This window comes from Lichenostomus cassidix, chromosome 8 (genome assembly GCF_008360975.1).
Source record: "Lichenostomus cassidix isolate B80296 chromosome 8, HeHo_3.0, whole genome shotgun sequence".
In the NCBI taxonomy this organism is placed as follows: domain Eukaryota; kingdom Metazoa; phylum Chordata; class Aves; order Passeriformes; family Meliphagidae; genus Lichenostomus; species Lichenostomus cassidix.
The window spans coordinates 20,053,984-20,069,722 of NC_139489.1; the positions used below are offsets into that span (position 1 = coordinate 20,053,984).

The 15,739-nt window shown below is 39.0% G+C and overlaps 1 protein-coding gene and 1 long non-coding RNA gene across 11 annotated transcripts in view; one reads left to right on the forward strand and one right to left on the reverse strand.

The window, feature by feature from the left end:
* NTNG1 (netrin G1) overlaps nucleotides 1–15,739 on the forward strand; it is a 157,477-nt gene that overhangs the window by 83,429 nt on the left and 58,309 nt on the right. For all 10 annotated transcript variants that reach the window (XM_085068236.1, XM_085068241.1, XM_085068234.1 and 7 more), the window contains exon 4: nucleotides 15,528–15,700. In XM_085068236.1, the coding sequence (XP_084924362.1) occupies nucleotides 15,528–15,700 (173 nt within the window). The remainder of the gene's footprint in view (nucleotides 1–15,527; nucleotides 15,701–15,739) is intronic.
* Nucleotides 866–10,071, reverse strand: LOC146433998 (uncharacterized). The gene is made up of 3 exons (XR_014853623.1): nucleotides 9,970–10,071; nucleotides 4,549–4,632; nucleotides 866–1,285 (listed from the first exon to the last, which is right to left on the reverse strand). It is a non-coding gene; the product is annotated as an uncharacterized LOC146433998 (long non-coding RNA).

The following is a 15,739-nucleotide window of genomic DNA, read 5'->3' on the forward strand; positions in this document are numbered from 1 at the left end:
ACTTTTAGAGAGGAGATACATATGCTCTGAAGGCTTCATCCAAAGAACATGACTTGATGCATCACTCACAGATTTTCAGAGACATTTGGCATTTAAAATTAAATTATGTAACAGTGGTTTAGTGCTGACTCTTGAAAAAAAATTGAGATTTTGTAAATTTTGACTATGTTTTATTATACCAGGGATTTTGAAAAATCTCTTGCCCATATTAGGATCGCAAAAAAGGGCTTCCTGCCACAGAAAAAGGTTCAGCAATTGAAAATGGGCCGAGTGTACGTTGTAAGATGAGAGAGACCTTTTGGAGAGTTTTGCAAATATTGCTGCAATGCAAACACAGTTAATGCAACATAAAGTCCAGTCTCAGTGCCCTGTATGCAGGAGCTTCCCCCTAATTCCTAACACATAAAATGTGTACTTTTTATATCCTCATAAACTTAGCACATTTTTTTTAAAAAACAGATTTGAAAATTCAGCTGCTATAATAACTACATTAGTTGAGCAAGAAAGAGAAATAATTGCCCTGAGGTGTAGGGAGACTTTATCCTAAGAAACTTGCCAGCAGCAGCCCTGGGCACTTGTCCTGCCTCACAGCCCAGGAGCAGGGACTAGTAAGTCTGAGAAGGGGCAGCTGTTTTGTCAGGGATGTTCCCAGAGTTCACACTCTGCAGTGCTTGCATCTCAAGAGAAGCCTGTCACAGACAAAGTCTTTTTTTTCCTTATTTTATGACATTCTTTATCTTCAAAGGTAGGTCAGCATCTGAAAGCCCAGAGAATACTATAAAGGAGTAAAACTGAGACAAAGGAGTGATTTGCATAGAAAAAGTAGTTAAAATATTGCATTCTCAAAAAAAAAAAAACCAAAAACCCAAAGCTACAGTCAACTTCTGTTAGGAAAAGCTTGAACAGATGCCAGAAGCTTGTCCCCTTTGTGATATGATTATATAGCCACTAAGTCATCTGGTTCAGTCAATTTGCTATATATCATAAGAAATCTGTGTATACCAGAAAATCTGCAATTGCTGCCCTTTTTCTCTCTTGAAGTTTTTTGCCCAGTACGCAAGCAGAGAGCTGCTTTAACAAAATTGGGGACACTTGTGAGTCCTGTGTAAAGCTCCCCCCTCCTGGCTTGTGTAGGTCAACAGGAGAAAGTGCTGAGCAGGCATGAGAATAGATGAGGAACAACAGTGAACAGCAATGGTGGAGAAAGGAGGTCATGACTGCTGTGGGCACCATCCTAAATCCCAGTGATCTGTCTTCCCTGCTTCTCCTCTGCAGCTCTCATTGTCTGAGGGAGAGAACACAGCTATAAAACACACCCGACACAAACAATAACTCCTTCATCCCCAGAAGTATTACTTACAAAAGTATTTTGTAATGAAGTGGCCATTATCTGTTTCTTGATTTTTTTATTTGCATAATTCAGGAGGTTTCTGATAATTACACCCAAGTTCATTAAAGATAAAGCTCTGTGTCATGCAAGCATTTTTGTAAGGGTCCTCTGAGGGCACCAGGTCTCTTCCCACTCATCAGGTCTTCAGGACAAATACCTCTTCTCATTTTCAGTGGATGGCAACTCTCTGTCAGTGTGCAAACAAAACTCAATTCATTTGGAACAGCACTCTTATGCCCTGAAGAATGCTTTAATGCAGGGAAGCTCTTGTTCACCATCTGACTGTCTATGCCCCAAAACAAATCCTGTCCCATCTCGCTAGATCTATTCCTTGTAATAACCTGCTGCTTGAGAAATGGATACTGCTGGACTTCCCTGTATTAAGGACTTTTGGGTCTTTTTTTCAAATCAAAGCTCTTTCTTTACCTGCATCCATTAGTTCTCTATTATTTTTCATAGAGATATTTATTTTTTTATATATGTATATATGTGCATATATTTTACTTCCAGATTAGGTCAAACATTCTTTGAGAAACAGGAACAGCTTGTATATTTTCCAGTAGAGTTTGACGCCAAGGAACCCTGCTTGACATTTCAGGGAAAACTGAAAAGTTTGTATAGGATTCTAAAAGCTATGTTATGCAAGATGGAATTGCTAAGGTTTGTTCTTCAGTATAAACATGTACTGACTGTTTCTGTCAGCAGTATTTCACTGTTGCTTTCCCCTATGACAGCCTTACATTATTCATAACTTAAAATCTATTCTTTAAATTTTCAGGTATAAGAGTTTCCTGGCGGGGGTCGCAGAATATGAAGGAAAGTATTGATTTGAAACATTTAAAATATAAATGAAGTTGTTTAGTTCTTCTGGTACATGGAATATTATAGTCACTGGATGAAATTCGACCCCCCAGCATGTCTGTTTTCATAGACAACAAAAACATGTTCCCAACCTCTCAGTGGACACTGCAGCTTCTGTGTGAACATTCTTTGATTTACCCAGTATTTGTTAAAAACAAACATGAATAATAAATGTTCCAGAGCACTTGAAGGCCAAAAGCAATCACTATTTTATTCTCCTCTGACATTAGGTCAGAATTTTAAGACTTTAAAATACAAGGCTTTAAAACTACCAGCCCTTTGTCACTTAAACTTACCAAAGCATTGTCAGCAACCCCATTTCACAATGACATACACAGTCTCTTGTCCCGTGTCACATGAGTTTGGGGCTGGGACAAGTATTAAACCCAGTGGCACAGCTATTTTGGCACTGGGGGAAAGCCAGCGTTGGTGGTACCATGCTGGGCAGGCCTGTGTGCATGTCCATGTGTCACCTGCTTGTGGCCACACGTGTCACCCACTCAGTGCTCCAAAGCCAGTCCCCTCTGCCTTGCACCAGCTGGGGTCTAAGAGCTCCTTTCCAGCTGCCTCTGCTCAGTGACCAGGACTGCTTAGCTCTGGCCACCCACCTCTGAGAAGACCAAGTCAGGCCTTAGTAGTCACACCCACAGACCATCTGGGGACCACCTTGTGGCTCCCTTCTGACTCAGAATATTCTATGATTCTGTACTTAAATATTCCATTCAGATTTTTCTTTGGTAAAAATGTGACCATTTATCATCTATCTCGAGCATTCTAATACTAAAAAGTATTTTCAATTTTCCCATCTTTGTATAATTCCACTGACTTTGATACAACATAATAAAACATTTGCAGATTCTAGCCAGTTTATTGGCATCAACATAACAATAAGTAGTGTTTATAATTAAAAATATTGTCATATGGTATTTTTCTAAAAGAAAGTAAGCTTTCTCTACACAAAGACAGCACTTGAAATACATTAGATGAAAGAAGAATCATCTCCCAGATTAAAAAGATACAGTTAGAACTTTATTTCCTAAACTGTTTAAAATTACTTCCAACAAATAGCATTGTGTTGTGTTGTTATATGAACGGGGCTAGAGATAAGGTGGCTGAGTATCTCCTTTTCAGTATCTTAAGCTAGCCATAGGATGCTAAGTTGCTTTTGGCATACTTCAGCAGCTCACTTTTCATCTAGTTTTCTTCAGCAGGAGAAAGGATTAGTATTTTTGAAGTATAAATTATTGACAGAAGAAACTTCTGTCTGGGATGGCTAAAAGTATCTTTAGAATTCAACCCACGTTAATAAATACTTCTGACTAATTTTTTTGAAAAATAAAAAAGGCACCATTTTTCCTTTGGAAATATTTGTGTTTAAAAAATTGTCAAAAAAATCTAAAATGGGATTTAAAATCTGAAAAAAATTGACGCATTTCATTTGACACAAATGATTTTTCCCCCCCAGTTTTTTTTTCAGTTCAGTCAGTGAACTGAAAAATCAATTACTTGCAATGGCACTACTGGCAAATAATTCTTATCATAATCATTCCAGAGGGAATTATTCTGTGACAAGGAGCTTGTATTGTACAAAATTTAACAGTTAAAAAATTGAGGCTAGCATGATAAACAGTGAGAAATGTTGTTTTGTTTTTCACTTTTCTCTTTCAAATTATGACCTCCAGTTGAGATAAAGAACTAAAAGAAAAAAAGGAAAAAAGAGGAACAGTAAAAGCTGTATGTATTTTAAAGTGGAAGGGGAGTGTCTGCTTTGATAATAAGCAGCTACCAATTCCCAATTATTTTAGATGGAGCTGTGAGGCTTAAGCATTTTAAAAGTCAACCCTAATGAAACACAAGAAAACACCAGGACAAAACCACTTTTGAAATCTTTACACAGCTTCACTTGCTCTGAACAGGTCGTTAGGCACCCTCAGCTTTGCCGGTTTAATCATGAATACCCCAGAACACAGCCCAGAAAAGAGCAGAGCTGCCTTATAATTATCCTTAAAGTTCAAGTTCAGCAACATGGCTTTTCAAAAAGAGATCAATTAACCTGCCCTCATAGTAAGACCTTGTTCTGCTTCGCCCTGCTGAGAAGCACCAAGCAGAGGCAGCAGCAGGAGCCAGCAGAGAGCAGTGGCTGTGTGCCCAGCGCTCCTTGCTCTGGGAACCACGGCAGAGCTGCGGAGGGAGAGAGGGCATTCCAAGGCCTTCAATTCACTAACACCCTGAAGTAATATCAGCAACAACCAGCAGAACAGCAAGCCACGGCTGGGGAACAGCAGGACACAAATTACCTGGGTAAAAAGGTGCCTTTCAGAGTGGTTGCAGTGCTGAACCTTGGGCAGTGGCTTCTGTGCAGATGAGGAGAAGGTATGAGCCTGAAAAGAGAAATTTTAAGCTAGTTTTCAGAATCAAGCATTAGTTTTTGGCTAGGCAATGTGTCTGAACAATTCAAAAATATTTTATCATTTATCATATTTATAATTTAAAAATATCCACTAAGAGGACAGGCCACTAAATCATATGCCAAAAGTTTTCATGTCTGGGCATACATCCACTGCTCCTCCAGGACTATTGCTCAGAGTAGCACAAGGCATTCTCTTCCTTGGAGGCAACAAGTTACAGCCCAAACCCCACTCTTCCATATATACCATCCACAGCAGTGACTCTTGGGGGCATATTTGATATTTTTATTGAGACCATGGGAGGTCTCTTAAACAGAAATGCTTTAAAATCTTTTAAAAAGAGCAGCAGATGTATGACTTCACAGAGCTGGTTTCACTGTTGTCGAACTCTGTGTGCACCATGGATATTTTTATGCTGCTTTTCTCTATTATAGTCCCCCAAAGATTGCCAAAATAGTATGAAATTAACCTTGCTTGTTTCTCAGGTAGCAGAAACACTGCTCTCCCAATAATAAATGCTTTATTCCCTACTGTGACACAATAGGTGCTACGCACTGAGTCTTTTTCTAAGCTTAAAGTAAAGATATTTCTGCTTCAGCCAGGTCTTTCTGCATCAGTCATGGACACAAATTTGTAACAGCTCACTTGGGGTATTACTGCATGCAAAAATAAAATTTCTCCCATTGCAGATAGTTAAAATTACATTTTTGAATGGTATTGTAAACCATGTCCACTTGGATGGTAACTTAATGACCACAATTTTAGACCTCCCACACAACAAATTGTTCCTTTTCAGTGTTCTGCTGTGAAAAGGAATTCAGGACCAGCTGGCAGCTGATGCTGTGAAATACTACTTACAAATAAAGACAGGAAGTTTGGTGTAATCACTAGCATCTTAGAGCAGCTTTCTTGGGAATGCTGCTGAGCAGATGTACGACTGGTATTTATTAATTAAATTAAACCCAGAAAAAATGGATTTCTCAGTAAACTTAAAAGCAGTGAGGCACATTAGCACAATTTGAAACTGGGAGTTTCAAATCTAGTGCTCATATTTATATCAGGAGAAAAGAGAAGAAAAAGTGATTCCTAAGGATTTCTTAACTTCTCTTTTTAAATTTGTAAGCTATAAAACTTTGCAGTGATATATTGCTGCACCTTTCATCCAAAGTTTGTGTGCCACATTCATAACAATCTAGCAGACTGTGGTACAGGCTTTTACAATTGCTGCAATACAGCGGTTACATTCTGCCTGGTGGTATGACCATGATTAAAATAGAAGGTGGTTTTCAGGTATCTTTTCCTGTCTTTTGACTCGTTGATAATGGCTTACTGCCCAATGATGAATGGCAAACTAAAACTGGCTTAAAAGGACATTGGACAGCACCAAAATATTTCAAATACAAAAAAACTTTTCTTTCTTAACATCCTGATGGCAACGAGCAGTTGTCAAATCTCAGATAACATGCGCCTGAACTTACTTGCACTGTCAGACAGATAATGGCAGGGTACTGCCAAGCAGACTGTGTTTTTCTAGCTGGTGTAGAGAGATGTATTCTTATCCCAGTACTCCTTGCCTCTCTGATATGTAACAGTATGGGCAGCTGAGGATATTCAGGTTTTCAGCATCTCCTAGTTTTTCTTGGTATTTAGAGCAAACCAATTAAAACGAGAGGTACATCATGACAACTCGGAGCACCTGAGCTGTGTAGTACCTCTGCAGCACCTGCTTCTCCCTCTGCCTTCTTGTCCCATCCCTGTATCAAGACATTGATTGCTGTGTGAAGTACAGTAACTTAGTAGATAAGACCAAAGGGATCCCAGTGAGAAAGAAAGAAATTTTCAAGTGAGAGAGAAAGAAAAAGCAAAACTAATTGTAACACTGACGTTCTTAGAGTTTACATCAGCTGCTTTTTCTCCATTCTTTATTGGTAGTATGGGAATCTACCAAAACAATCACTAGTGTTAAATGACCAGTTGATAGCACTGGGAGAAACTGTCATTCTTGATCTTCATCTTCTCAAGAGGTTTTTCTGTCTCTCTGGAAGAAACACAACTGCCTTTGTCCCCATTCAGCATACTTCATGTAGGTAAGAAAAGCTTCCTGTTTCTGAGGTTAAAGATTGGAGCAAAATAGATGCATGGAAATGATGTGGAATGCTGGCAACCTGCCCTGTCAGCAGTCCTGTCCCTAAGCACATCACACCTCAGCTCCTCATTCTCCACTGACTCCCAGTTCCCATCCCATGCTTATTCAAGGTCCTGGACCTGCCACTGAAAATTATAAAAAGTTTATCTGTCACTATCTAAAAATACAGCCACCAAGCCTGGGATAATATGAATGAAAGCTGGAAACAAATTAGGCTTCATTTCAGGCAGTGTGAGCTAACATAAATTCATAGAATCTACGGGAGCCAGATGGATTTACATGAGCTAAGAATCTGGCAAAGTATGTTCACGAGTGAAAGTATTTGCAGAACATGCTGCTGGCAAACTCTAGAGATTTTATAATAACTTTCTTTATTGACACATTTCCATAAAAACTAATACCTCTGAAGAAAAAAAGGCAAAAATGAATGTTTACGAAGGGAATGGAAGTTAGTTCTCTACAGCAGCTAACAGCAGCTATATTTCCAGACATTTATTTCCGCTTTAACACTTAGAGAATATGGAATCAAAGTTAGAAAAGTCATGTGTCCGTTCCACTTGGCTAAGTTTATAAAAGTATTTAATATTAAGGGTAGGTTTTTTTTTTCATGTGGTAAACTGAAATAACTGACTTGGAATTAGCTGTTCTGTTCTACTAGACATAAGCATCAGTGAATTATTTTTAAACTTTAGATCTAAGAGACTGAAGAAAATCTGAACATTTTCATATCTGCTGGTCTGTGACATTTTTTATCCAGGCACAAAATCAGGACAGTTATAAATGCTTAAATGCTGAGGCATTTGCTCAGGTTACTGCCTCCTCCTTTCTATGTTTGTGATGAGTGCTGTTGATCTAGGCTGTAAACATTTTCAGTTGCCTCTGTTTGTCTGGAAGGCTGTCATCTGGGAAACTACTGCATTTCAGAAGCATTTACAGTTTATTTCGCAAGGGATGGTAGCTTGTGGCCCTCTGTCTGTCTGAAAGGGGCAGGGGAAAAGGAGAAGCAAAGCCAGAAGGGCCTGGCTCAATGATATTTTGCTTCAAAAGGAAGATAGTATGCATCTATCAGACAATAATCAATCTTAATCAAATACAGGTTGCAATATAAATTGATCAGTAGTGATACTGTAGTTGTTTCTATGGCCAGCATTTACTTGACAGTATATAGTAATGTTTACTAACATATGAACACAATAAAACTTATAAAGACATTAATATTTAAATTTAGCACTTGTATACTCTTATCGTTGGGTTGGCTTAGTCAAACAGTGGGCAATTCCATGCCCTGCAAGCTTCTGTGAGCCTTGGGACTGTGGGAAAGGGAATTAAGCTGCCCTTTTGGACTTTGTTTTCTTTTTTAATTTCAAGCTCTCTAAACAGCTTGGAAGTAGGCCGCTGAGAAAGCAAAGCAAACATGCTCTCTGTGCCTCGGCTTTGCTGTTCCCCACTAGATACATTATATTCAGCTGGGGGAGAATAAGAAGCTATTTTCCCCAATTTTCCATACTGCCTGTGGGAATCTAATTCAATTTCCTCCCAAATTTAGCAGTGAAAATGAAACAGTGAAGAATAAAGTTGAAGAAGCTTCTGTAAATCTCTGGATTCTAAGGTACTAAGGTGCAGCAGGATTACAGAGCACAGGTTAAAACTTCTTTTCTAACCACAAAGCTACTTACAGATTTAAGAAGCTTAAAAACCTGATCCAACATCAGTCCTTGCTTTGCAAATGAAGAATAATATATCTACCTATACAAAGTTATATTTGTTATTATTGAATTTGTTTATCCCTTATTATTTATTGATGTTGCCCTATTCCACAAAGGAATCTTTTTTTCAGTGGGAGATTACGATGTGTTAGATAAATTCAGGGAAAAGGACAGGGGAAAACACTAGTGACCAAATGCATATCCAGAAATAAACAAGTGAAAAAAAAGCTCACATTTCATTACTCTCACTACAGTAGCTACATTCTACCAGCAGACCCCAGGGGTCTTATTCCTAATGTCCAGAAAAAGACGGAGTGCCCTCTTTGGATTTAGATTCTGTATAGCAACACGGACCTGAGATATTCATATGACTCAAAAAAAAATGGGTAGAAAACAGAAATTACTTTCTTGCTTCATGTGACCTGGAATATTTGTTCAGCAGATCTACTTGCAGACAGCAATCCATGCAATTTTCTGATTGTCAACTGTCCTTAGGTGTTTTTGACCCTTTTTGCTCAGAATTTCTTCAGACGGATAGTCCTTACAGTGAGCACTGTTAGCCAAGACTGCAGTAATTATCTTGTTAGCTCTTCTCTGTAAACGTGTTCTCACTGTCTTCTGCATCCCCACAGAAATAAATTGGCCAGAAGTCATTTTATTTCTTCACAACAGAATCCTTTATACTTGTTTTTATCCCCACAAAACCTATTAAGCTTTGGAAGTTAGGATAAGGACCAGCACACTTTGGGGTTTTGTCATGACATGGAAAACTCTTACAATATAACAAATAATAATATTCAGCAGACATGATGTTTCTGAGACTGTGAGCTTCAATGAAAACATGTTCACTTGTCAGAGAAAATTAAAGGACAACCAGACTTACCTAAGTAATGATGTTTACCTTGTACACTCAATGCTGCAAGAGTTTTGTAACTTACCTGTACATGTCTCAAGTTATGATGAATTTGTCTCATAACGAGTAAAAAAAAAAAAAAAAAGCCTGAAAAATAATGATTCAGTTGGAAAGACTCCATGGTATGTTTTAAAGGTGCTTATATTTTGACTTTTGCTTTCTCAACTTACATCTCATCCTCCTTCCTGGCTGAGGTATCACTTCAAACATATTTGTAATGTGGAATTTTCATCTTTGTCTACATTATATTAGAAAACTAAATCTCACTGGTGAAGTTGCCTCAAGGTCATTAGTAAGTTTGAGAGGCATAATGTAGATGACAGCCTTAACACATTTGATGTTATGATAAACACAGCCAAGTCCTTTAGGACAGCTGTTACAAGGTGCTGGTGCTAGCAGTGGGGAGCTGACTAAGGCTCCCAGCATTGCCAACAGTAATTTAAAATGCCTGATTAAAACTGTGTGGGGATGGTATTTTACGTTGTGTGGGCAGTAATGTGAGGAGCAAACACGCCAACTCCTCTGCAAGTTCAGGCTTTGCTTACCTGCGAGCAGGGAGCCGACTCGTGGCGTGCAAAAGCGAACAGTCTGTGCAGGAGGCTTCCAAGTTGGTTTCAAGTTAATTTTCTAAACTTTGGTGATGACCTAGAATGATTCAAAGATGTATCTAAGTGAGGAACATATGGCTAGTCGTTAAAAATGTATCAAAGAGCTCCTCTTGTCTTTCTTTCTCATGAATGATCTCTTGAACATCAAGGATCTCCTCACGTGCCCCCAGTCTGTTGGTTGGCACTCCCCTGCGAGAGCGTCAGCACACTATTAGCAATTACCTTAGTGATATTTACAGCATTTTAATGTCACTTGTCTGTATGTAAATAGAGTCTGTGAGGAGCACAGCGCACCCAGGGCTCCCACTACAACAGCACCTCTCCTTCAGTGCGCCAGAGAGCTCCTGTGCCTTATGTAACTGCCAAAAATATCATTTCAATTGCTTTATGACAAAATAATGAGTCTGTCAGAGATGAGTGGTCAGAAAAACAAATTTGTTCTCCCACACAATTAGGGTTTATAGCATTGGACAGCAATATCAATCTCCAGTGATTCAAAATTGAATTTGCACGTTGAGGGAAATGTGTTCTTGCGTGTGCTATAACCAGGCTGCTTAGCAGGGAGAGACCTTGCAGGCTGAACTGGAAAGATAGATATCCACTGTGCTGCAGAAACATCAGGGTGCAAGTTTCAAATGCAGACAAATACTGTGGGGCCATGGCATTCACTTCCACCAGCTCAGCACTGACAGAGCTGCCCCACCAGGAGCAATAAAAAAAAAGTCTGCGAAAACTGTCACCAGATATAATAGGCAGACAACTTTTCCCTTCAGGTAGAAAGCCATTTCAAGGCCTACATCTCCCCATACGTGACCTAATTGTCCATGGAGTTGTTGATATTTATAATCATGGACTTCAGTCATTCTCTGTGAAGTTGTACAAGCATTAGACCTCAGCAGTGCCATTTACAGTGAGCATGTACTGTATCTCAGAACTGCACTTTGCCCTTAACATTTGCTGTGTCCTTACATGAGATTTTGCCCTTAAGCTGTTTGCCGGTGCAATGCAAAGGCTGCAGCACAGATCCTCTTCTGTTCACCAGACCTTAACCTGTGTTCTCAAACCTTCTGTACTTATTATAGCTCCCTCTGTCATCCCTTCTCTGCATAGGCAAACCTTGGTGTGCCAGCAGCTGCTACCCACCCACTGCTACCCAGTAATTGCATTTCTGGGTGTGTGTACATAATACCCTGTACAGGACTTTGACTTTCTTCTTTGGATTTCAAGAAAGTAGATAAGCATGAAATACTGTCATCTGGAACTCAGTACACAGGAGGTGGAATTAGTTTTTTAGGTTTTCAGAACTTCTCCATTTTTATACAAGCAGCCAAAGCAACCACATTCTGCTACTGGAAGCATCAACTCAGGCTATAGAAAATGTCTTGAATGTGCTTTGTGTGTAAATGTAATTAAACCTTTTGTTACCATCTCATATTGAAAGCAGTAACAGCTAGGTACAGCCTTCAAAGCAAGTGTTTACTGAAATTACAAATGGTACATAAGATTTTCAGTGATAATTTATCATCATGGATATGAATATAAGGTAACAAAATATTTCCTTACCTCTGGAGTAGAAACAGAAGGTAATCTTCCATAAAAAAGGGATGAATTTGGGTATCCTCCATAGAAAGCTGAAAAGCACATCTTGACAGTGATCTGCTGGGAACCCAAGTCAGCTCCCAGATCAGTGGTGCTCAGCTGATTGACAGCTAAAATTCCTAAGGTCCAGACTCTGCTGCTTTGTTTTCACACTGCTGACAATCCAGTGGATCTCATCACAAGAGTGATTGTCTCATGGTCCATCTGGGTGCTACTTTCACCGAAATAGCCTCCTTTCTGTAGCTCTAAATATTTCTATTTCCCTTACTGCTTATCCTGCAAATAGAAGCAGCTTTTTATTGTACTCTAGTCATCTCTCAGCCCCGCTATGCTCATTTACCTCTTTCAGTCATCCAGAGAAGTCTGTCCCTCTAGCACAACAGGCATTTCTCTTTGCAGGAGTCTCTGAGACTGTGCATATGTACACTCTGATGAGGTCCCTGGGACAGATTGCCCAATTCCTAGTGCACCCTTCCTAAAAAAACAAAAAGCATATGAAATATTATTTCCTTGTTCCTCTGTCCACATACACCACAGATTTTGTTACTGGCTTGGTTTTCCCCAGACACAGTACCCTTCAGTTTGCTTTCTACAGATGCTTTTTGTTCTCATTCACTTTTAGCACTGCCTGCATTTTATACACATTCACTATTCAGCTACATCCTTGGTATTCTGTGGAAATCATGATTAACCTCTTCAAGATCTGTCAAGTGGCTTCAACAAAAAAAATGGTGCAATAGGCGAATCAGAGCCTCTGGTTCAGTCTTCTGAATGTCTTATTTTACTTATGCTCCACTCTTTTACTCCATATATATAGTTGCTGTCACCAACAAGACTTTCAGTTCAATCTCTTCAGATTTTACTCATCTACAGATTTTTTCACTTTTGTATAACACTAATAATCATGAGCCAAACCAAACTTTTCTGTCGCCTATACACTAAGAAAGCAAAGTTTTTACCACACATTATCTGATCTTTTGTGGTTTGGGGTTTTTTTAATCATTTTTTTTAGTGTCTACTATAACTAACTCTCATTAAGTCAAATTTGACATCTTCAACAAAAATGTATTTTTTATCTTAATTTTTAGCTAGTCTTGTGACCACAGTTTTTCGTTAGTGACCACAGTGACCACAGTTTTTCATTAGTTTCTTCTCCTTAGGAAGTGCACATAGCTAAGTTTGAAGTATTCTGAGGATTCTTTGGAAATACACCATTGTTGGCTCTTTGTTTGCTCAGTTATTAATGTTAGATTTGGATTACCCTCTGCCCACAAAAGTTTTAGATCAGTCCTTTATTTTTTTTCCAGTGATCAAATTTATTGTTTCTCTTATTCACTTTAAATCATACTCCTAGAAGACTACACTGTTGTCTCCTCTCTCCCCAATACTTTGTTTTTTGGGGGGTTTTTTGGGGGGTTGGAGGGCAGGGTAGGGGGTGAATGCTTTGGGGTTTGGCTTGGGAGGTTTTTTTATGCTTTTTTAATGATTATTTGGAATTTTCTTTTAAGGCAGGATGCAGCATTCTGGATAATTCTGCCAGGAAAGGTTTCAAAAATACATATAAAGCATATAAATAAGTTAACTTGCATAAAGGCATTGATTGAATGAATCTTTGATTATTCTACTGGTTTAGGACAAGAAAAGCCATTTAGCGATTCATCCATTTAGGAAGCTAAGTTGCTAAAATGTCCCGACTTTATCTATTTTGTATGTATTTAGTCTGAATGCCCATATGGGAGCTGTTGGTTTTAGATCTCAGTTAATAGAGTTTTAAAATTTGACAGGAGGTTGCCAGCTACTTCTGGAAGAAAATGTATTTTGCTTTTTTCATGCAAAGCCACCCGTATTTGGTACAAACAGCCCCCTCCAGAATGTCTGATTCTCCCTGTCTGGTGGAGCTTGGTGGCTGCAGTCACACAAGAGGTCTTTTAGCCATGCAAGCAAAACCAAGGAAGGGTCAGTCTCTCTTCAGGAACATATGACAAGCACAGCATCTAAGAAGTGCCAAGAGATTTTGCACAAGGTTTTCTGACGCAACTGTTCTTTACTTTCAGGTGTTTGTTAGAAGAGCTGTGCATATTTATACCAATTAGGCCACACCTTTATCTTCCCCCATCTCAGTTCCCTACAAGTCTGCAGCATCCTTTCAGAGCACTAGGTACTCCTCAGCATCAAAGGGTTTTACTTGCCTAGATCAGTTTGCTGCCTCTGACACTGATGAGTCCCTGCAATAAAACAGAAACCTCCTCCTGAAAGAAATCCAGTCCTTTCCTCTCTCTAATTTTTCTAGTTACTCAACAGCCTCCCCTGCTTTTCTCCTCTATTTTTTGGGGTTGTTCTTACTGTATCTCTTTCCTGTTTGGAGTCTTCCATTTCCATATTCCTGTGGACAGTAAAACCACCCATGACTTTTCTTAATAGCAGTAGTACTCTTTACCAAAATGTTCAATGTGTAGTTAACAGGCATATTTCATCCACTGATGCCCAGACAGGCATCTTGCATTCTGCAGTGGCTAGTCACTGAAAATTCACAACTCATTTAGTCTTCAAGCACTGATATTTTGGAAATTGTGTAAAAATTACTCTCTCTTGTCCAGCATATTGAATACATTTTGGTAATTACAATTTTAAAGGTGTTGAACCTGTTTTTCTTTAGAATGAGCATTGCTCAAATAACAGCAGTTTCATCTGCCTCATTTCTAGCACTGAGGAGAATGCTCCACCATCTACTGTATTACATATTCTTGCAGATTTTCTCCAGCAGCTACTCATGACAACTGCAAGCTTGCTTTACCCTGGGGATATATATGTATGTGGCCAATTGCTTCAGGTCACATTCCTTCCAAATGGAAGTCAGCTTGACAGCTGTTAATATGCACTTGGCCATTCCATGTGTTGTTTTGCTCTAATTATTGGTCACTGTATGGAACAGGTGACAAATGCCCACATGAGAACCCTGTAAATTACTAGATGTACAGTCATTAGGAAAACAAACAGGAAAGGTTGTTAAATACTGGTTTTCTCTCTAGCCCCAAACAGAAATAGATTTTAGCTGGACTTGACATCTGTTGGAAAGGTATGGAAGGAAGTGAAAATACCTTACTGTTTATGAAACTACATTCCCATTCTGTAAGTGTCCTAGTTTCAGCAAAAGAGGGGAATTTAAGGAACATACAATTGTTATAAGACCAGATGTGAATCTGGTTTATCTAATGATTTTGTCACAAGGCTCAATTCAGTTTCTTTCCCAAGTAAAACTAAATGTGCCTACCAAAATATTTCATCTGACCTTCAGCTACTACAGCTATATCGAATTAAAGCAGAAAAAATAATTTCCTTTCTGAACAAGACAGTACTTGCTGAACAAGAATGGCAAGACACCATTATAGTGAGCTTTCCTTCTATTGAAGTAGGGCATTGCAGGGGATTTTTAACTGAAGTCTGTTTTCTCAGGCTCCCAGGGCCTAATTTGGACCTTAATTTGAGCCAGATTCTGTAAGGACATAAGCAGAGGACTTTTTTTTGTTCCTGGGAATAGTAACTCTTGAATTTGTTCCTGGGAATAGTAGCTCAAGATTATAGAACTGTCTGTAGTAAAAGTTATGAATAATTTAGTTGCTCTCAGTGGAGCTGCATCAGTGAAAACAAGAAAAGACTCAGCATCTTGGAGTCTTGGTGACATTTCTGCTTTTAGACCTGTGTGAGCTGAAGATCCTGCAACTTGCTCTTTGCAGTGATGTCTTGTGATGTCATGCTTTCATGGTAGAGCAATACTAAAGGCACAACATAGAAATGGAGCAGTTGCCATAGGACATGCTTGTCTAAAACCTGAACTTAAACTCACCTCACCACTAAATAATATCCCACTTTGTTTTATTTTTGCCTTTTAAAATTAGGTGTAAGTGCAACCTTCATGCTACTGGCTGTAAAGAAGAAAACAAAAGACTACTTTGTGAATGTGAGCATAACACAACGGGCCCAGACTGTGGAAAATGCAAGAAGAATTACCAGGGCCGACCGTGGAGCCCTGGTTCTTATCTGCCTATACCTAAGGGCACTGCTAATATCTGTAAGTAGTTTTGTATAATAAGGATATTTCATTATTACA